Source organism: Salvelinus namaycush, chromosome 12, assembly GCF_016432855.1.
Source record: "Salvelinus namaycush isolate Seneca chromosome 12, SaNama_1.0, whole genome shotgun sequence".
Classification (NCBI taxonomy): domain Eukaryota; kingdom Metazoa; phylum Chordata; class Actinopteri; order Salmoniformes; family Salmonidae; genus Salvelinus; species Salvelinus namaycush.
The window spans coordinates 39,342,179-39,363,837 of record NC_052318.1 but is presented as its reverse complement, the minus strand read 5'-3'; the positions used below and the strand labels follow the sequence as shown (position 1 = coordinate 39,363,837).

The 21,659-nt window shown below is 42.5% G+C and overlaps 1 protein-coding gene across 1 annotated transcript in view; it reads left to right on the top strand.

The window, feature by feature from the left end:
* The window catches only part of LOC120057527 (protocadherin-1-like), an 82,362-nt gene that overhangs the window by 46,378 nt on the left and 14,325 nt on the right, over positions 1-21,659 (top strand). Inside the window, exon 3 of the mRNA XM_039006121.1 lies at positions 19,750-19,969. Coding sequence (XP_038862049.1) covers positions 19,750-19,969 — 220 coding nt within the window. The remainder of the gene's footprint in view (positions 1-19,749; positions 19,970-21,659) is intronic.

The following is a 21,659-nucleotide window of genomic DNA, read 5'->3' as shown; positions in this document are numbered from 1 at the left end:
GAGTTCGCCTACAATAGAGAATTCATATTTGATTTTGAATAGCCTAGTCTTAGAGAATTTGTTTATAATTTCCTAATTAACAGGGAGACACATTAGGCTACCTGTAGCTACAGAATATCTCACCACTGTGCGTGTCCATCTCCTCCCCTCTCTCCATTACTTTCTCAGGCACACAGAGAGTGGAGCTGTCAACAGTTTAATTACATAGGTTTTGTTGTGAAAACATGTTTCTTTCGATGTTCCCAAACAGATTTCACTTGGTTTCCAAAATCAAGCACTTGGTAGCTTCAGGAACAGGGTTGGGGAGTCCATGGCATACAGAGTTTGCACAGCGAGAGGCTGAATGCTCCTCAAACACTGGTTGGTGTGTGGAGTGAAACAACCAGAGTAGCCTTCCGCTCGCTATTCGAATGCATATAACCTGTATTTTTTCCCCTGCCCCTGTTCCTGCCCATTTTATATTGGCCTGTTCTAAATCTAAACTATTTTAACATTTTAGTAAAGAAAATATTAAATTGAGAATAGTCTGATGGGCGATAATATGACCACTTAAAGAGAGAACAGTGTGTGTAGCCTGAGGCTTTGTGTGCAACTTTCTCAAATCATCAATAGCCTGTAGTTGGATCACGCAGACAATGTATGTTTTGATTTCTAAGACATTCTAAGGTGTGTTTCAGTCACAACTAAAGTTTCAAAATAACTCCAAATCTAGCGTAGCCTATAGGACCTGTTTCAAGTGATCACTTTTACTCTCAACATAGCTTTCAGATGCTCACTCGCTCCGGAATGGGAAAAATAAAGTTAAATTATATTCTTCTTTCTTTCTTTCTATTTTTTTTTTTTTTTTTTACCTTCATTTAACTAGGCAAGTCAGTTAAGAACAAATTCCTATTTTAAATGACAGCCTAGGAACAGTGGGTTAACTGCCCTAATCAGGGGCAGGATGACAGTTTTTTATCTTGTCAGCTCAGGGATTTGACCCAGCAACCTTTCGGTTATTGGCTTTATGCTCTAACCACTTGGCTACCTGCCGCACTATAAAATCATATCATACAAAATAATGACAAGGGACTAATATCTTGTCTGCTAAATGAACAAGCCTACAGCCTATGGCATGCCACATAGCCAGATAAAATACAGTAATACAGACTCCCCATCCCGGATCCGGGATATTTGTCATCAGAAACGCTGACTAGCATAGCGTAGCCTAGCGCGAACGGTATATAATAAAATATAATTTCATGAAATCACAAGTGCAATATTGCAAAACACAGCTTAGCCTTTTGTTAATCCATCTGTCGTCTCAGATTTTGAAATTATGCTTTACAGCGCAAGCAATACTTGCAATTGTGTAAATTTATCGAACGCTCGACAAAACAATAAGAACACTTAGCGTCAGGTAACTTGGTCACGAAAATCAGAAAAGCAATCAAAGTAATTGTTTACCTTTGATGATCTTCGGATGGTTTCACTCACGAGACACCCAGTTAGACAGCAAATGTTCCTTTTGTTCCATAAAGATATTTTTTATATCCAAATACCTCCGTTTGTTTGCTGCGTTATGCCCAGGAATCCACCGGAAAGAGCGTTCGCGACAACGCCGGAAAAAATTCCAAATTATATCCATAATGTCCACAGAAACATGTCAAATGTTGTTTATAATCCATCTTCAGGGTGTTTTTCAAATATCTATTCGATAATATATCAACCGGGACAGTTGGCTTTTCACTAGGACCGAGAGAAACAATGGCTGCCTTTCACTTTTGCGCAAAAATCACTCGGAGAGCCCCCACCTATCCACTTACGCAATGTGCCCTTTCACGCTCATTCTTCAAAATAAAAGCCTGAAACTATGTCTAAAGGCTGTTGACACCTTAGGGAAGACATAGAAAAAGAAGTCTGGTTGATATCCCTTTCAATGGGCAATAGGTATGCATGGGAACAGAGAGGTCTCAAAAACAGGGCCACTTCCTGGTTGGATTTTCCTCAGGTTTTAGCCTGCAATACCAGTTATGTTTAACTCACAGACAACATTTTTACAGTTTTGGAAACGTCAGAGTGTTTTCTATCCTAATCTGACTATTATATGCATATTCTAGTTTCGGGGGCTGAGAAATAGGCAGTTTCAAATGGGTACGCCTTTTTAGCCAAAAGCGAAAACTGCGCCCCCTAGTCTTAAGACGTTTTAACTTAATTGATTAATCTATCAGTAAATGTAAATTCCTACAACAACTTTCCAGCTATAGGCCTATAAAGGCTACTTGATGTAGGCCTATTCACTCAAAATGGTGCACTCCGCTTGGCTCCGCTCTGCTGGCGCATCAAAACCCTACTACATAGACACTCTGGTTGCTTTCAACTCAATATTGAGATGTAAGAAGTACATTATACGGTATATACACAGAACGCTGTGACTATTCTCTCTGTAACTAGAGCAACAGTAATTTAAGAACTATATTTTTCACGCAATTGCATTTTGAGCAACGATCATGTGGTTGTGTTTATTAGAATGCACCTCTCTCTCCTCCGTGGGCACAGTGGGTAGAGGGAGTGGCTCGCTTACACAGCAGCCGACAGCGAAACAGGGACAGGCAGATACTTTCATGTGGTTTATTTTTGGTCAATTGCACATTACTGTTTGAATAAATCATGATAATAAAAAAATAAGCAATTTGTGAACCACAAAAACTAATGTGACCAGCTACGTATTTTTTCCACTGGCACACTAGCGGCCAATAAAACATTGGTGTCGCACTGCCAAGTCCAAGTGTTGTAAATGCAAGTGTTTTGGTTGCAGTTTTAAGGCCTGTATTGTGTGAAAGGATTGAGAAGAACCACCATGTAGAGTGGGGGGAAGATGGAGACAGACATGGCCATGTGGAGCAGTGGACCTACTGTAGTTTTTCACCTGAGGGTTGAGGTCAGTTAAAGGTAGAAGGATGGAAGTCAGAGGACAGCGAGAGGAGGCGAGAAGCATCGTGACTGGGAAGGTGCAGAAGTGCATCCCTTGTGTCTGAAATGGAGGGGTTGCTAGGATACAGGGGAACAAGAGAGGGGGGTGCTTTCTCAGAGCATACAGAGAGACTGTGTGAATTATATGTTAGGCAGACTAGGGCAAATGATTGTAGAATACTTTAGCCTAGGATTGTATCAGTGGAGACTCCTCGGAGGAGGAAGGGAAGGACCATCTATTTATAAAAATATAAATAGTGAAACGTAAAAAAGTTATCATTTTTATATAATACTATGCTACATATATTCACATCACCAAATAATTGTTTAAAGCACACTGTTTTGCAATAAAGGTCTACAGTAGCCTCAGCAGCAATCTGTAGGGTAGCACCATGGTGTAGCCGGAGGACAGCTAGCTTCTGTCCTCCTCTGGGTATATTGACTTCAATACAAAACCTAGGAGGCTCATGGTTCTCACCTCCTTCCATAGACTTTCACAGTAATTATGACAACTTCCGGAGGACGTCCTCTAACCTATCAGAGCTCTTGCAGCATGAACTGACATGTTGTCCACCCAATCAAAGAATCAGAGAATGAATCTAGTACTGAAAGTATAAGCTACAGCTAGCTGGCACTGCAGTGCATACAATTATGTGTGTAGTTGACTCAGAGAGTGAAATACAATAGTTTAACAGTTTTGAACATTAAGCAGAAGCAAAAGGGAGAGAGAGAGAGAGAGAGCTCCTAGCTATATTTGGTTGTATATTTTAAACTTTCACTTAGCAAATGCAGCTAGCTAGTTTAGCCTACTCAAACCCCCAACTCAAACAGAGAGGGATGCTATGTTAGCTATCTGGCTATTGCTATCTAACACTGGAACTCTTCCAAGTAAAAAGTAAGCTTTTGGTTTTATTTATTATTTATTAATTTATTGCCAGCGGTGCCCGCACGTGTAACTGCTAAACTTTTTTCTGACTGTACACTGTACTGTACACAGGCAGCTGATGTGTTGTGCACTAAAGTCCGCAAGCAAAGGGAAAAGGTGACAGGAGGAGAGCTCGTAGATAGTTGTGAGAAGGAATGATATATACAACGAGCAAAGTGATCATGCTGTTTTTATGTGTCTGCTTTGAAAATGAACTGTTTGCGTGTGATCAGGGGTATATTCATTCCGCCGATTCTATTGAAAAACATTTGTTAAACGGAAGAAAACGGAACGAAACTGGGATAAACGTACCAGAATTTGGAACTGTTATATCAGCTAGATGCAGGCAAGGCACTGTCTATCACCTTGTTTACTAAAACTTATCTCGACCTGTTCATCTACGTTGTAAACTTTAATTCATAGGCTCGGATGTATCAACCTCATGATGGGTACATGGAGAATTTGAGTATCATGTAGTAGCCTAAACTTATTGATGTTACATTGAGCTGGGTGAAGGGAATATGAATGACAGTCATCCAATATGCTGTAATAGAAATAAGGTCATGCTCATTAAAAAAATATGCCTAGAGTAATACACAGGGTTTTGGGCTATATAGTACTGGTGCATCATGGGAGCTGAAACAGACATCAGATTTCCATGAGCCTCTCCCTATCTCACGGGCGAATTGAACCCGACACACTAGAACACACTAGGATGGTATCAAAAGGAGAAAATCATTACACACCACCTTAGCAGCTCTGTGCATGCATAATTTAAGGGGAAGATGTATCAGTAATTGGCAGGGCTTAAACATCTTGAGCTGAGGTAATTGAACAGTCTCCCCTCTAATGGAAGCATGTCGGACATGGTCTTCCACCCATCAGACAGTGAGTGACAGAGAGCCAAGGAGAGAGGAAGGGGGGGGGGGGGGGTTGAGAGAGGGAAAGGAGAATAAATACAATTTCCTCTTATTATTCACTGGTCCTTGTAGCTGTGTAGATGAAAATGTCATGATGAGCAGGAGCTGGGTCATGTTGCTCGGCTGTCTAGCTACTGTGGCTTATTCCACTCCTTTTCTTCAGTATTCATCTTAATGATAAACCCGCTGTTAAAAGCTCCCGAGCAGTATTATTGGGTTTTCTGCTATGATCTTAACCCCCTTGACTATTACAGCAGCACCGTTAGTTCTAGTATTTTATGCATCCTCCCATCTTCTTTTCTGCCCTAACAGTGTAACCGTGCCTGCCTGCCTCAGCCGAGCAGTCATGTATTAACACTAGATGGGTGCTGTGCATTTCCAGTGAGGATTAATAAACGAGAAATAGCTTTGAAGATATACCAAAGTGGGGTAGTGTCTCGAAGAAAATCTTATGGCGTTGCTACCCTTTTCAACCACTCAGAAACGCTGTTGATTGGAGTCACATGGAGAGTTAAAGGGGAATAGGAGAGAGTCGTTGTTGGTCCCTTACTAATAATAATTTGGTGGGTGCTTATATTTGTCCTATTTGTGTTTTGACAATGTTTATTTTGCATATCCCAACACTCCAGTGGGGTCACGGCCAGGATCTGCCATTATTAATGACGATCCTAGAACAATTAGGGGTAAGTGCCTTGCTAAAGTGAACATAAACATATATTTCATCCTTGTCAGCTCAGGGATTGGGAACTAGCGACCTTTTGATTATTGGCCCAACGGTTCGACTACTAGGTTACCTGTTACCCTTGTTGAGGATGGTCCCATTGCACCTCTACTCTAATGCAGGCCGGGGCTGTCCAGTCCATTCATGAATCACTGGGGCAGGGAGGGAAGCGCAGGAGAAAACCACCAGCTCTCATAAATAAAGCAGGAAGCTGCTAGCGCCTGCCACTGAGTCACCCAGCCCAGCACTGCTCCGTCTCCCTTACATAACCGGGGGAAAAATAAAGCCTGCAAACCTACCGCAGAGACCAGAGAAAACCTGCCACCACTGCATTCAGTCCAAAAATGAACCACTCTCCCACTGTTTCTTTCCACCTGGGAGTTACCCGCTCTATATCCGCCAAATGCTGCACAATGAGGAGAAATTCTCACTTTATTCATGAAAGGATGGGGGAGTTAGTATAATGAAATGTTAAAGTACATTTCATTTCTTCCTATTGATTTAAGATGGTCATCTGGATTTGGGTTTAGCTATTGATTTGAGATGTTAGGGATGGGATGGTTATCTAGTGCAGAGAAATCGTTATATGTAATGTCTATATTGGATTTCAGCACACCCTCATGGGGACACTCCAGACACCCTCACATCAAAATGCCACTAAAATGCCAGCAGGGAAATGGAGGCATTTTTCACAGACTCTACACTCTTAGAAAAAATGGTTCCTAAAGGGTTCTTAGGCTGTCCCCATAGGAGAACCCTTTAGGAAAAAAAGGGTTGTTCAAATGGTTGTCCTATGGGAACAGCCGAAGAACCCTTTTAGGTTCTAGATATCACCTTTTTTTCTAAGAGTGTACCAACGTTTAAAAAAATAATTGTCAGGATTGCTCGAGTGGTTCTTCATTATCGCCAGCAAATATCACCGTTCTCCGCTGAGCCACACCAGTAGATCTGCTTTCACTCTTAGAATGTCAGCTAGCAGTACAATGGCAGGAAATCAAATGTAGATTAAAATGAAATGATTTAAAACAAGCCGAATGTTTGTGCAGTTTTTTTCTAGTATTGTCACACGTAGTGGAGTTGGAGCAGAAACTTTATTTCAATAGTGGGAACAACATCCTCTATATTTGATAGTGTATCAAAGCACTGCCACACTAGCTGACTTGGGATGTGTTCCTCTCTTTCTTTTCATTATTTATTTCCATCCTGACAAGTTAATGTGGGGCCCTTTGATATGAACTCTTGCAGCGTGTTAGGAGTCTTCTCGTATGTCTGCCTTATGTGTTTATGGTGAAGGCAGATGTCAGGCTGATACGTAGAAAACACTTCTAGAAATGTCACACTGACTGGTTTCATCCTTAAGTAGGATTCTTCTGGAAGAGAAGATTGTGGTCTATGAAAAAGTTCTGTAGTTTTAATGAAAACAGAAGAATCTTGTCAATAAACCCAACCGACCTTCCTCTAGTGATACCTCAGTTGCACTCTCTGTGTGTGTGTGTGTGCGTGTGTGGACGCACGCGTGTGTGGATGTCTTCGCCCACACAGTTATTGTGGGTGGTGAGACACACCCTGCTGTGTAACAATGTCCAATTTGTTTCTTTCTGTTTCTACCAATAAAAGTGGAGCTCTGTCACTTTTATTACAACTGATGTGCATTTTTCACATTATACTAGTATTGTACTGTACATCCACATCCTACTTCCCTATGTCCTCACTGTGTAGCCTAACATAGCTGTAACAGACAATATAATACTTTATGATATGGCAACAATCCATACAATTAATACAGAACTGAAATCACACATGGACTCTTGCAAACACACACACACACACACACACACACACACACACACACACACACACACACACACACACACACACACACACACACACACACACACACACACACACACACACACACACACACACACACACACACACTATCCCTTCCAGAAATCCATATCATCCTCACATTTTGAGGCACTTTTGTGTCAGTTGGGTGGATTCCAAAGAGTCTCAGAATGATATCCAAGCTTCTATTTCCATCTCCATAAAAATGCAATAGCAGCCTAAATGACTGAGGAGATTTATGAGGAATCCAAGCAGCCGTAGTTCAGTTAAATTGGCTCTTGTTGTTCTACGGGTATCAAAACTGGTGCTGTTATTGAGAGTGAGTGCAGTGCAGGCCCGTGAATCAGGCCCTGTTAGTTTGCACTGACACCCACCCTATAGTCTGTGACTGACTGACATAGGAAACACATCAATCTATACTGAACAAAAATATAAACGCAACATGCAACAATTTCAAAGATTTTACTGAGTTACAGTTCATAGAAGGAAATGAGTAATTTGAAATACCATTATTATGCCCTAATTTATGGATTGCACATGACTAGGCATGGGTGCAGCCTTGGGTGGGCCTTGGAGGGCGTAGGCCCACCCACTTGGGAGCCAGGCCCACCGACCTGCGAGCCAGGCCCAGCCAATCAGAATACATTTTTCCCCACAAAAGGGCTTTATTACAGACATACATCCTGGGCTCTTTTGTTTCAGCTCATGAAACACCGGACCAACACTTTACATGTTGCGTTGATATTTTTGTTCAGTATACTTGGCTGCAGTGGACATTTAAGAAATCAGGTCCTGTCAATGTGCTGATGGACAGGGTCTAACACCATGGTCTTTATTTACGTGACTCCTCTGCTCTGCTGTGGTTGGCTGGCTGCATGATGCTCCTGGAAATGTGATTTTAAAGCCTCTTCTATCCGCTTTTTAGGATTTGCAGTATAGCGGATCACATCCATTTGAGTCTCGCCACGCTTAAGCTATCAGCAGCCCAATGGGATGCCCCTAACACAGACAGCCCTCCCCTTTTCACTCTGACATCATTTAGACTGGCGTAATACTCCCCGGATACCTTTCAAACACCTAAATCCATCTGCTAAGTGTCTTACCGTCGAAACGTCTGAACTGCTGGTTTAAGTTAATGAAATGTCCTAGTGTAAAAAAGATGAGACAGACGTTGCATCTCTGTCCTTGCAGCCTAACAGGCTATTTCACGGATTACCTGCTCACTCTGAAAATGATCAGGTAATTGGAGATAACACCACTCCAGTCTCCAGATAGTAGCATGTCAATGCTAATATTAAGTTGGCATAATAATTGGGCTTCAGATTGTCAAGGCACATTTAGGACTTCATAGCATCCAAGTTGTATTTTCTAATGCACATGAGAAAATGTAACCAAATGGAGACTTGGGAGAATAGGACTTTTTTATAAATCCATTTGATGTGAAAAACAGCTCATAGACATTGATGATGTTTGAACGGTGTGAGGCAGGGACAAGATTATAGTTCCTGTGTGGTTGATAGGCATCAAAGTGAAGGCTAAAGACAGCGTCTTTTTGTTGCTTAATTCATGCAGCCACAGCAAGCATACAACACCCTGTCTAAAATCCAATAGTTAAATCCAATAGCATAATAAAAGCATTGTAAATGTGAAGGGGGAAGGGGGCACTTAAACCCAGTATTTATAGGGTAACAGGCCATGGAGTTGCCATGGTAATTATAAAGCATTTCAATGCTGTTGATATACTAATGAGTGTCCATTTCATTAGGGTTGGATCCAATAGGCCACCTGCTCTCTCCATTCACTGGCCTGTTTTCAGAAGAGGCCTTGTTCACTGCTGCTTTACAAATGGTTAAAAGAAAAGCAGCCTAATTGCACAGGGCACACTGTAATTTAACTCATTCAGTGTATGTTGATTTGAACGTTTTGATGGATGGTGAAATGACCTTTCCAAGAACTGATTACAGATATACCACTAGCGCAGGGTATTCATAAAGGACATCGTTCTAAATAACCACTATACAAATAGGATGTAGCATTCCTACAATAAGGAGGTGTTGATCAATGCATGTGTTTATTGATTGTTATGTCTCTGGAGTCTACATAAAGCCCTTCGCCACTGTCATCCTGTTGTATGGTTTGCTTTCTAACTTGACATTATACAAGCTTACAAAAGCGAAGGTAATACGTAAGTGAATCTAGTTTGGCAGCATGTTCTGTAACCACCCATATACAGTAGACTTCATAGGGAATAAAGAAGTTGGTGAAGCTGGAGGGGGAGGCAGCAGCGACTGAGAAATCATGGGCTGTCAGAACCGTGTCTGTCTAAGCTTTAGGAATCCAGGAAGCTAATGCTGTTTGATGTATTAACCATGAGGGAGGGGGCAGTGTGAGTGTGTGTATGTGTCCATGTTCATACTTGTGTGTATGTGGGTACTGTGTGTGCGTGCGTGCGTGCGTGCGTGCGTGCGTGCGTGCGTGCGTGCGTGCGTGCGTGCGTGCGTGTGTGTGTGTGTGCGTGTGCTTGTGCTTGTGCGTGTACAAGTAAAGGGAGGGGAGCTGATACTGTTTGATGTATTAATCATGCATTTGTGTGATTGAGAGGCTCTGTGTTGGGTTGGTTGGGCACTGAATACATCTTCAATCAATGTCTTATTTGGGTCCCTTTGCGTAAACACTTAGCATTATTCAGTGTGAAATAAACATGGCTTATTTGTGAGCAGCATAGGATGAGACAGGTGTGGGTGTGCGTGGGTGGGTGGGTACATAGGTCCGTATGTGTGGGGGTGTGTGTGTGTCCATCACTTGTCAGCTTGTCAGTTCTGTATTCATTTTATGGACAACAGCCTCATTGACAGACTTACAGTTGTGTTTTCTGATGCAGCCATGTTTTGATGTGTAATTTATGGGCTAGTTATTGGAAGACACATATAGAATGAAAATACATATTAGTGTTAACTCTAGAGCTCTGATCAATTATTTAAAAGAATGGAGGGGCAACAGCCATTCATCCTATTCTGCCTATCACTTTCCACTATCTCTTACAGTACATCCCCCCAGATCATATTCGTTATCTCATGCTATATAATCCTGTGTGATGACAAAAACGGTAACCCTGCAGGCCTAGGTGCACAATAGGTAGCAATTACAGCCAGCTACTGAAAGCCAATTATTTGTGTTGCTGCGTTGCTTTGCCACCTACAACAGCAAAGGCAATATTGCTTTGCTCCCATTATAATAAGCATGCAGAGAATAGAGGATGCTCTTTTCTGAAGTCTTTGCCCACCTTAGCTAATAGTTTAAAGGCTTCAGTCTAAGGAATTCCCACTGTTTAACAGTAAATCAATGTTGTAGCCTGTGGGTTACAGGGACGTGTTTATAGTTTGGCACTTTAATTCACTGTAAAGGAATTGGATTTATGAGCGCTGTGATAACTTGTACCTCTAGAGACCCTAATGTATCCAACGTTGTTCATTAAAAGTTAAAGTAAAACTTGACATGCTGGTTATATCAACTTCAACGTGATATCGAATCAAAATCAAATTGTATTGGTCACGTGCGCCGAATACAACAGGTGTAGACCTTACCGTGAAATGCTTACTTACAAGCTCTTAACCAATAATGCAGTTTTTAGAAAATAGAGTTAAGAAAATATTTACTAAATAAGCTCAAGTTAAAAAAGTAACACAATAAAATAACATTTACGAGGCTATATACAGGGGGTACCGGTACCAAGTCAATGTGCGGAGGTACAAGTTAGTTGAGGTCATTTATACATGTAGGTAGGGGTAAAGAGACACTGTGTAGATAATAAGCAGCAGCTAGCAGCAGTGCGTGGGGTTGTTCATATGCAGTGAACTTGGATAACAACCTTTCCCTCTTATAAAACAGTATGTTTTGACATCTCTACATTGGCTTTGTCTTATGATTACTCCTGTAAACTACAACCCTTATACACCATAGACAGTACAACATGTTTTAACATCTCAGGACTACAGTCCATACCCTGTCCTACTTGACCCTACTAACCACTCACTAAATCCACAGTGATGAAATTAGCTTCTCACGCAAGCAGTAGTCTGAACATCAGACACTCAAGTTGTTCCTGAAGCATCAGCAGTGTTTTTCTAACAGGAGATGACAGAATGGCCCTCAGTAATTATAGGGTTCATCGTTCTTGTCCTCTGATGACCAGAATTTGACACGATGAGCCATGAATATGTCACATAGGTTTCAAATGAGCTGTGAAGGGACATTGGGATATAATATTTTTGCCAGATATTGTGCTTAGGGACTTCCACCATGGCCCAGTGTTATTAGTTCAGCCATCATTTAATCAGATCTGTCATCAATCTTATGCTGGATCTATTTCAACAATAACACATTATCCGACAGCCTAGCCTGGGCACTGTTATTAGTTATTGTATCCAACTCAATACTACTCTCTTTAAGACATACTGTGTTTCATTTTTAAGACCATAGCAATGCTCTCAGCAATCTTTTTAAAAAGACAGTATTACTGCATGTCTCTCCAGTTAGGTTGCTTGTGGCTTTGTGGCCAGATGATAAACAGTTGGCGTGTTGGTGTGAGTTTATTTAACATACTCTGGGCACATCACTAGAGAAAAAAATTTGATTCATGTTTTAGAGAGAGATATTCAAAATCCTGTCTTAATTACCAAGCTCTCATCAGAGCTTTACTGCACCCTGCAAACACGACCGCGAGTGAGCACTTCTCCAAACTTTTCACCCCAACATCCATTCCCACTTAATTGGAAATGCTGGATCAATGCATTCTGATTACAAGGCTTCATTGGATAGTTTGTTTATTGTTTATGACAGTGATTTTCAACCGTTGACCTGTGTTTTTCCTCACAAAACCTCTTATTCTATGATGGGGCCTAGCACCCCTTCCCCCAACAGCCAGCCCTGTCCCTATCAATCACTAATCAGCTTTTAATTCATTAAGTGGAGAAAGTTGCAGATTCATCAGCCTGGTATCTATCTGAGCCTGGCCTCTTTACAGCGTGCAGGATTAACACTAGTGATGTGCGGGTTGACTCATAACCCACAGTCCCCGCGGTTATATCCACGGGGCGGACGGGTTTAGTGTCATGAAATATTGTGTTGATGAAAGAAGGGTGGGTGGCGGCGGATTGAATAAAGAGAAAACAATACCTTAAAAAAGACATACATGTATAATTCTTGTGCAATTTATATCTATAGGCTACATTTAAGGTTTTTCTTTCATTATCTTAGGCTATCTGGCATTAGTGTGTCAGCCTGAGATTCAGGGCCTAACTGTTCGTGCTCCAAATATCCTACACATCCAATCGACAAATGCTTTTGGGAACGGGCAGAAAAAGTTAACGTCGATCCAAAAAGGACAATGTCGGAATTTAATTCAATAAAAGAAAAGCTGTGAAATGGAGAGTTAAAAATAAAGACAAGGGAGGGACAGAAAAGTCATGTTTGGGAAAGATTTGGTGAAGTTGTAAAAGAGGATGATAGCAGTGCCTGCTTTGTTATGTGTGATGATTGTGAGGCGCTATACACATTCGACAGTCACAAGATGGGGACTTGAAATAGGCCTGTGGCACGTCAAGGGAACTGTAGCCTACTGTTCAGATGGGTTCAACGGAAACTGAAATCTGGACAATGACAAAAGGTCTATATTCTCTCACATAGCCTTAATTTGAACTCCTGCAGAATTAAGCAATTCTTGCTTAATTTCATGCTTAATATGCTGAACTGAAATCTTATCAAAACATGTCGTTTTTAGAGCTTTCTATTTCCTTACAACCAGTCAAACTAAGGTCATAAGTATTTTTCTCCCCAGTCACTAAACATCTTTGCGCCACGAAAGATGACAGAGATCTTTACTGATGTCAACTAGATTGAAGCATTTATTTGATCGATTTATGACATTATTCTGCTGAGCAAGGGTTTATGTAGTCTTCTAGGGCAACATACTGTATAATGACAGAAGAGAAGCTGCATGTATCTAATTATAGACAAGTTGACTAACAAATAGCCTACCAAAATGTTGGAAATTATAAGCAGAAACATATCTAAATCAGGCAAAAGAAAATCATGCACCCTCTGTCAAATAAATCATTACGCGGCCTGTGACTGTAGCCAACAGCTCATTGTGTCTTTGCGAGTTAGGGTCGGGTGCGGGCCTCAGATTTTCCCTTTATCATATATAGTTGGGGGTTGCGGATGGGTTGGGATGTTTGCAATTGCGGTCGGATGTGGGTGAACAAACAGCTAAGCCTCACACCACTAATAAACACTGCTACAGTATGTATGTACCACTGGATCATCTGGACTGTTTGTTTGCTAGGCTTTGATGCTTCTCAGCCTTTGATACCTTTAGGTTTTTTCCCGACTACATTCTATCTAGCCTGCCAAGCAATGTGATTGAGAGGCAATAGAGGACACACAGCACATCTGGCTAGCTCAGATAGAATAATCTCTTGATCTGATGATTTTTGGTATGTCGTTTTTTTTCTGCCTCGTTTCACAGTGTTAGGGCCCTGCTGAATCCCCTGGTCTGCTGAGATAGATCAATGGAGGGAACATGTCCCACTGCTTTGGCAGTGGCAGGGTGCTTGTAGCCAGAGATGAAAAAGGCAGCTCCGGATCTAATTAAGCATGATTTTTTAATGTCATCAGTTCCTTGATTTGATAAGATGAAGGGACACATGGAAAACCCGTCAAGTTGTTTCCAACGGATTACTTAGAGCGCAGGAGTGAGATGCAGATGCATTTCCAAGATCCCCTTCCTCATAAAATGACTTGTCAATCAGAACTTCCATCTCCTATGTAGGCTAACAAATGAAGACGATCACCAAGGATGTGAGAAGCTATTAATAGACATTCTGGAAAAAAGACTAAGAAGGGAAAAAAAGGAAGAGGAAGCCCAGAAAAAAGTTTTAAGCATGCTTGAAGGCTTTGTCATCTCACTTCACAACCCCATTATGTTCCACTTCTTTTAAGCAATTGGAGCTCCATGCATGCCTCCCAGCCCGATAGTGCAGGAATAGAGATATTCACCCTGAAAGAGAGAACTTTGAGGGGGACTAAGGTACCCACTAGGGAGTGGATATTGCGGATTAATTTCTCTGGTGTCTGGCTTTCTCCATCTCTCCTCTCCTCCACACCCTCTTTCTGGCCTGATTGACAAAGCCTTGTGTGACTTTATTTCATATTCTACAGGGAGGTTTTTAACATTTCTCGTTGCTTGGAATGGGTGAGGTATTGTAAATGATGACAATTACTGTCATTTTCTCATTATGTTAATGTAGACAGCATTTTCTCATCTTCTGTAAAAGCCTACCTTGTTTGTCAATAAAACAAAAGGAGTGGAGATTGAATGAGACCCACTACCTCTTTATTTGTACACAGTACAGTTTAATATAGAAAAAACACAGAACGCCTCATATGCCCAAGGGAGAGGCAGAGACAACAGGAGTGGGAGAGAGAGAGTGAGGTTAGGAATAAGACACTCAGCTCCACTAAGGTTTGAATGAAGTGCTCCAAATGGGTTGTGAAGGCAAACATATACAATTCATAGTACTGATATGCTTTTACCTTTTCAAGTTGCAGAGATCTATGCTGCCCTTTGTTATCATTCAGTGTTGAGGAATACATACACTGCTGTTGGAAGTAGAACTTTTCCCCATTGAATCACAGTTTGTGCCTTTTGGATGTTATGAAATGGGTTTTCTGCCCATCTTAAAGGAAATGGCAGATGTCTCCGTGGCCTTGTGATATGAAAAATTCAATTTAAAAGGATGAGAGAAAGAATTGTGCACGGCCTATTTTCATTCTCCCACACCGAGAGATATGAGAATGATGTTTTATTGTGAGGGGGGAAATTATGCCAATCGTACTGCAGAGAAATTCCTTCATAATTCAATTCAATTTCCTCTAAATCCCAATGGCAAGCTACTCTGCCAAAGATAGGGAGAGTGACAGAGAGAAAGAAAAGAATGGATAGAGGAAGATGGAGGGAGAGAGAGCAGTGCGGAGAGAGATTGAGACTGAGACAACGGGGAGAGTATGGTGGGAGAGTAGGATTTTTCCAGGGAGGTAGAGAGAATTGCAGGGAGCATTGAACAGACAGCAGAGAAAGAGAGAGAAACGGGGATAGAAATGGGTAATGGTCTAGCTAGGACAATCAGAGCCAAGGTAGAGATTTTAGAAGGAAGTGGGGGTAAATGGGCTTGTAACAACTACCAATTCCAGTAAGAGGAGTTTAGCAATTTACCTCTTTTCTAACTGATCAAAGTCAGATGCTTTACTGCAAGGCTAGTTCTAGTATGGGAGATGCCTCTTGTGATCTATTTTGGTTCACAGTATGTGTAAGGGAGTCCAGGATTTTTCTTGAAAGTTAATCTGGAGATTCATTACATAATCATTTGACATAGTTTTGCCAAGATCAATTAAATCCTAGCATAACAAAATGCAATGCATGTGTGTCTGTAACTCTCTATCCAATACTGTCGTATAGGTTTATAGCAGTATAAACAGTGCCTTGTTCAACTCAAGCTCTGGCGTTAGTTAGAGTCCCTGTATGTTTTGTAAACTCTTGACAGTTTGTTAGCCGCCCTGCATGTAAATCCTAGCAGCATTCCCAGTTAGTTACAGTGTGTTGTGAGTACGCTGTGGCTCTGGCAGTCTGGGCGTGTACGCGGGGATCAATGAGCCGCGTTCTCTGAAGGCGTGGAGGAGAGCACAGGAAAGATGAGCTGCACGAACAAATATGACAATGAAGGAGTGCACCTCTGAAGAGATGCAGCAAGCATAAAATCATATAAAGTGAAGCAGAAGTGAAAGAATTGCATTCAGATGTGTTTTTATTTTTTAGATTTCACTCCCGTCTTCTCTGTTGCTGACCGAACCCCCTCTTGTTTTCTCTCTTGCTCTCTCTCCCTTTCTCCCTTTCTCTATCATATAGTTGTTTTTGTATTGTAGGTGCAATAGCTTGGAGGCAAGTAGTGTGGGACTGGAGTCTTCAAAACTGCAGACTTATCAAAGAGACACAGCTACCAGAAAACTAGAGGACAAGAGACAGAGGGGGAGAGAGGGAGGGGGACAGGGGCAAGAGGCAGGGACAAGAGGGAGCCACTACACGGGGGTCAACATGAATTAGGGTAGAGGGAGATGAGACTAGATAGGATGGAGAACAGAGGATAAGGATGAAGGAGGAGAAAACATTATTTTTTATAAAGAAGGGGATAGAGACAGAGAGGAGAGAGCGAGCACATAGATGGCTAGATTAACAAACCCTTATATATTGCCATTTGGTGAGTTATATTCATGTGTATTCATGCTCTTCACTGTCTCTGAGACTACCTTACTCTCCATGGGAAAACCTTTCTATACCCAGGAAATCATGCACTTAACAATGAGTGCAGTGGCCTTGAAATGCCATAATGTTGTCACAGTGAAGCCCTGCATTATTGTAGCCAGCATCAGCCAGTGTGAATGTAGCTGCCACTAATGACAAATCTCACTGTTCACACCGTTTCAAATGGCAGGATGCAGGAGTAATGGTGTGAATGAATCACTCACAGACAACAAAAACGCTCTCCCACCGGCCTCAACAGGCCCATGCTGAACTGAGAATGTCTCTCCTTCCATTAGAGAAACACTTCTCACCAGACCACACCTACTGTGAGAAGAACAGCCAGCTCCATCAGCCAGCTACAGGGCATCATTTACGCTCTACTGTGCCAGGCCAGACGAATCCTCAGTCTGGGCCTCAAACTCTCTGATTCAGACAAATCCCATCTGTATATTCTTTTGCACTCATATCATGATCAAACCATGTGACATTGAGCAAGGAACGATCATTCTATGTGACACTGATCAGATTGATTAGATATTCGCATTTACATACAGTCCTCTCTGATTTTGCTTTAGCCCCACCCCCAGCTCTAAGTCTTTCCGAGTTTCCAGCCTCCAGTCCTCTAGAATCTCCTCCAAGTCGCCTCTAGCCCCAAGCGTTGATCCCGACTACCAGCCTGATTCCCCCTCTACTGCTCCACCCCCCTCTCTGTCTCCTCTTTGTACCCCCTCCAGGCCTGGTGGAGTAGTTTTTTCTTACTAAAAGGGGGAATCTTATTTCCCATCTGCGTAGCCCCAGCCTCTCGGCCTCCCAGCCTACCAAAATGCTGACTCTGTAGCTATGCCTGGAGGAGCAGTTTAAGCAAGAATCCATATTTAAACAACTAAATGCCCCCTTACATTTAAATAGTAATGTGTCTGCCTTGGAGACCTTTAATCACAGTCTGAGAGTTCTCCTTGAGAATACCATTACCTCGGTTCGTCCTAGTAAAGCAAACCAGCAAAGAGGGGATGTCCTAAGGACATTAGATGACATTCCGATTAGGTCCCATTAAGTCTTGGCCAGACGTTATCCCACTGACGTTCTGAGAACGTTTTGATGTCAATTAGACAATGTTGCGAAAAGGTTCCTATTTGGTACCTACAGGACGTTATCTGTGGGACATTCGATGACCACAAGGGGACGTTGCATGATGGTCCCAAGGGAACATTCTCTGGGGAACCTTTTTCTAGTTACCTGTACGTTTCCAGGTTGTCACTGAGGACCATGTCATTACCTTTTTAGGTCGGTCTCAGGACTTTAATTTTACTAGTCTTCACGCTGTTGCGTGAATGTCCCCAAGGAACGTCCCTGCAAACAAAATTTGCTGTTAAGATGTCCCTAGAACGTCACAACATGGTCACCTAAAGTAGTTAGGACGTTATGTTATGGTTGGCAGGGGAGGCAGGTAGCCTAGTGGTTAGAGCGTTGGGCCAGTAACCGATAGGTTGCTAGATTGAATCCTCAAGCTATCAATGTAAAAATTTGTCGTTCTGCCCTTGAACAACCCACTGTTCCTAGGCCGTCATTGTAAATAAGAATTTGTTCTTAACTGACTTGCCTGGTTAAATAAATAAAAATAAATGGTCCCCTGGAGCTTTTGTCTAGTTCCGGGATCATTTTTAGGATGCCAGGGGACCATGACACAACATTCCGAGAATGTCCTAAAAACATTATTGGGGACATCTCCGGGACAAACTGGGAACTAGACAAAACCTGCAGGGGACCATGACACAACATCCCAAGAACATCCTAAAAACATTATTGGGGACATCTCCGGGACAAACCGGGAACTAGACAAAACCTGCAGGGGACCATGACACAACATCCTGACCACTTTAGGCAACAATTTTGTGACGCTCCAGGGACGTCCTAACAATACATTTTTGTTTGCAGGGTAGGACATCACGTAATGGTCCCAAGGGAATGTTCTCTGGTGGACCTTTGTGTAGTTCCCTGTCATTTACCAGGACGTCGTTAAGAAGCATGTTAGGATGTTTGTAAGAGGTTCTCAAGACATTTGTTTTACCAGTCGTCAAAACGTCACATTATGGTCCTTATTTCAAATCAAATAATGTAATTAAGGGAGGAAACACATAAAAGATTATGCCCTAAGACACACTCACAAACACACACAAACACAGTGAGAGAGAGAGAGATTTTAGAAGTAGTAAACATCTCATTCAGTAAGGCTTAAATTGATGGATATAGCTCACTAACTTTTCCCGTGCAAATGTTAACGATGGGCTTTTTGTATGGCCATGACCATTTGCACTGGGGCATGTGGGAGGAGGAAGTTTACACACAGCATATGTTGGCCAGCACTTCAGAACACAGATAGGATGTACTGATTGTGAGTGAAATAAAGAAAGAAAGGAAGACAGAATGAATGAAAACGGAGAAGAGAGAGTAAATTAAGAATTGCTAGATTATAAATGATTGATAATAACAAAACCATCGTGGCAGCATTAGTGGTCTGGTAGGCCTGATTAACAACCCAGTGTTGATGGTAATGTATGCTCTAAAAGCTGGTTCCTGTACAGCATACGTGCTAAAATGACTGTCCAAATGCTTCCAATCCCTGCTAAAATGGATCTGTTTAGTTTGCCTGAAAGAAGAGGGGAGGATGGAGAAGGGGAGAGTGGAGTACAGACCTGGGTTATTGATCTCCACCACAGACTCTTAGCAGCACAGAATAGGCAATAAGGCATTTTCTGCTGTATCAGTGGTTTCCTCAGTTTTACGAGGGATTGTGCTTGTGTGTGTGCCATGAGAAGTCATCTTTCCATTGTTGAAGATGGCAACTGGCCATTTCGTAAACTTATCTCTGTAAGAGGGAGATTCCCCCTGCAGTCAACTCCATTACAGCTAATAGAGTTGAGTCTATGCTTTATATAGGACATGGTCTTCTGTCGTTTATCATTATGCTCCTCTATTAAGAAGGTTTCTGTTAGACTTTTATGTTGATGGAGCTCTATTCTGTTTTCAGCTCCCCCATCGCAGAGTGACATTCTCCACAGCCAATCCGGTGCAGGATCTGCAGGATGCATCTCAGCACAGTTACTATGACAGTGGCCTGGAGGAATCCGAGACGCCCAGCAGTAAGTCATCATCAGGCCCCCGCATCGGGCCACTGACCCTGCCTGAGGACCACTACGAGAGGACCACCCCGGATGGCAGCATCGGGGAAATGGAGCACCCTGAAAACGGTACGATCCTGAATTCTCTGTGAGTTGCAGTGTGTGTGTTGTATCTAATAGTAGTTTGTAGTCTGGTGTTTTGTGTTTGTAAAGTGTTTTGTGTTTGTAAAATGAGCGATTCAGGGTTGTGAACTAAGGCGGGGATTTGTTTGGGCTATTTGTGTGTTTTTTAGAGGGTAGACATGTGCAGACAGTGTTAGTGACAAATCAAATCAAATCAAAATGTAATTGTATTAGTCACATGCGCCGAATACAACAGGTGTAGATCTTACCGTGAAATGCTTACTTACGAGCCCCTAACCAACAATGCAGTTTAAAAATAAATAGCAAAAGCGAGACTATATACAGGGGGGTACCGGTACAGAGTCAATGTGCAGGGGTAATTGAGGTAATATGTACATGTAGGTAGAGTTATTAAAGTGACTATGCATAGATGATAACAACAGAGAGTAGCAGCGGTGTAAAAGAGGGGGGGGGGCAATACAAATAGTCTGGGTAGCCATTTGATTAGATGTTCAGGAGTCTTATGGCTTGGGGTAGAAGCTGTTTAGAAACCTCTTGGACCTAGACTTGGCGCTCCGGTACCGCTTGCCGTGCAGTAGCAGAGAGAACAGTCTATGACTAGGGTGGCTGGAGTCTTCGACAATTTTTAGGGCCTTCCTCTGACACCGCCTGGTATAGAGGTCCTGGATGGACCTCTATACCATGGCAGTGGACTAGTTGCATCACTGCCATACCAGGCAGTGATGCAACTAGTCAGGATGCTCTCAATGGTGCAGCTGTATAACCTTTTGAGGATCTGAGGACCCATGCCAAATCTTTTCAGTCTCCTGAGGGGGAATAGGTTTTGTCGTGCCCTTTTCACGACTGTCTTGGTTTGCTTGGACAATGTTAGTTTGTTGGTGATGTGGAAACCAAGGAAATTGAAGCTCTCAACCTGCTCCACTACAGCCCCGTCGCTGAGAATGTGGGTGTGATAGATCCTCTTTTTCCTGTAGTCCTTAATCGTCTCCTTTGTCATGATCACGTTGAGGGAGAGGTTGTTGTCCTGGCACCACATGGCCAGGTCTCTGACCTCCTCCCTATAGGCTGTCTTGTCATTGTCGGTGATCAGGCCTACCACTGTCGTGTCATCGGCAAACTTAATAATGGTGTTGGAGTCGTGCCTGGCCATGCAGTCATGAGTGAACAGGGAGCACCGGAGGGGACTGAGCACGCACCCCTGAGGGGCCCCTGTTTCGAGGATTAGCGTGGCGGATGTGTTGTTTCCTACCCTTACCACCTGGGGGCAGACCGTCAGGAAGTCCAGGATTCAGTTGCAGAGGGAGGTTTTTAGTCCCACCTTATTGATTGATTGATGCGCTTTTAGGGCACTATGGTGTTGAACGCTGAGCTGTAGTCCATGAATAGCATTCTCACATAGGTGTTACTTTTGTCCATGTGGGAAAGGGCAGTGTGAGGTGCAATAGAGATTGCATCATCTGTGGATCTCTTTGGGCTGTATGTAAATTGGAGTGGGTCTAGGGTTTCTGGGATGATGGTGTTGATGTGAGCAGGGTAGGAGCAGGGTTTGTTTGCAGGGTAGGTGTGGTCCCAAGGGAATGTTCTCTGGTGGACCTTTGTGTCTTCCTCTGATTTTTCATCCAAAGGGTCCCAGAGATATCATGTAGTGTCATTTTGTTAGATAAAATATTTTTTT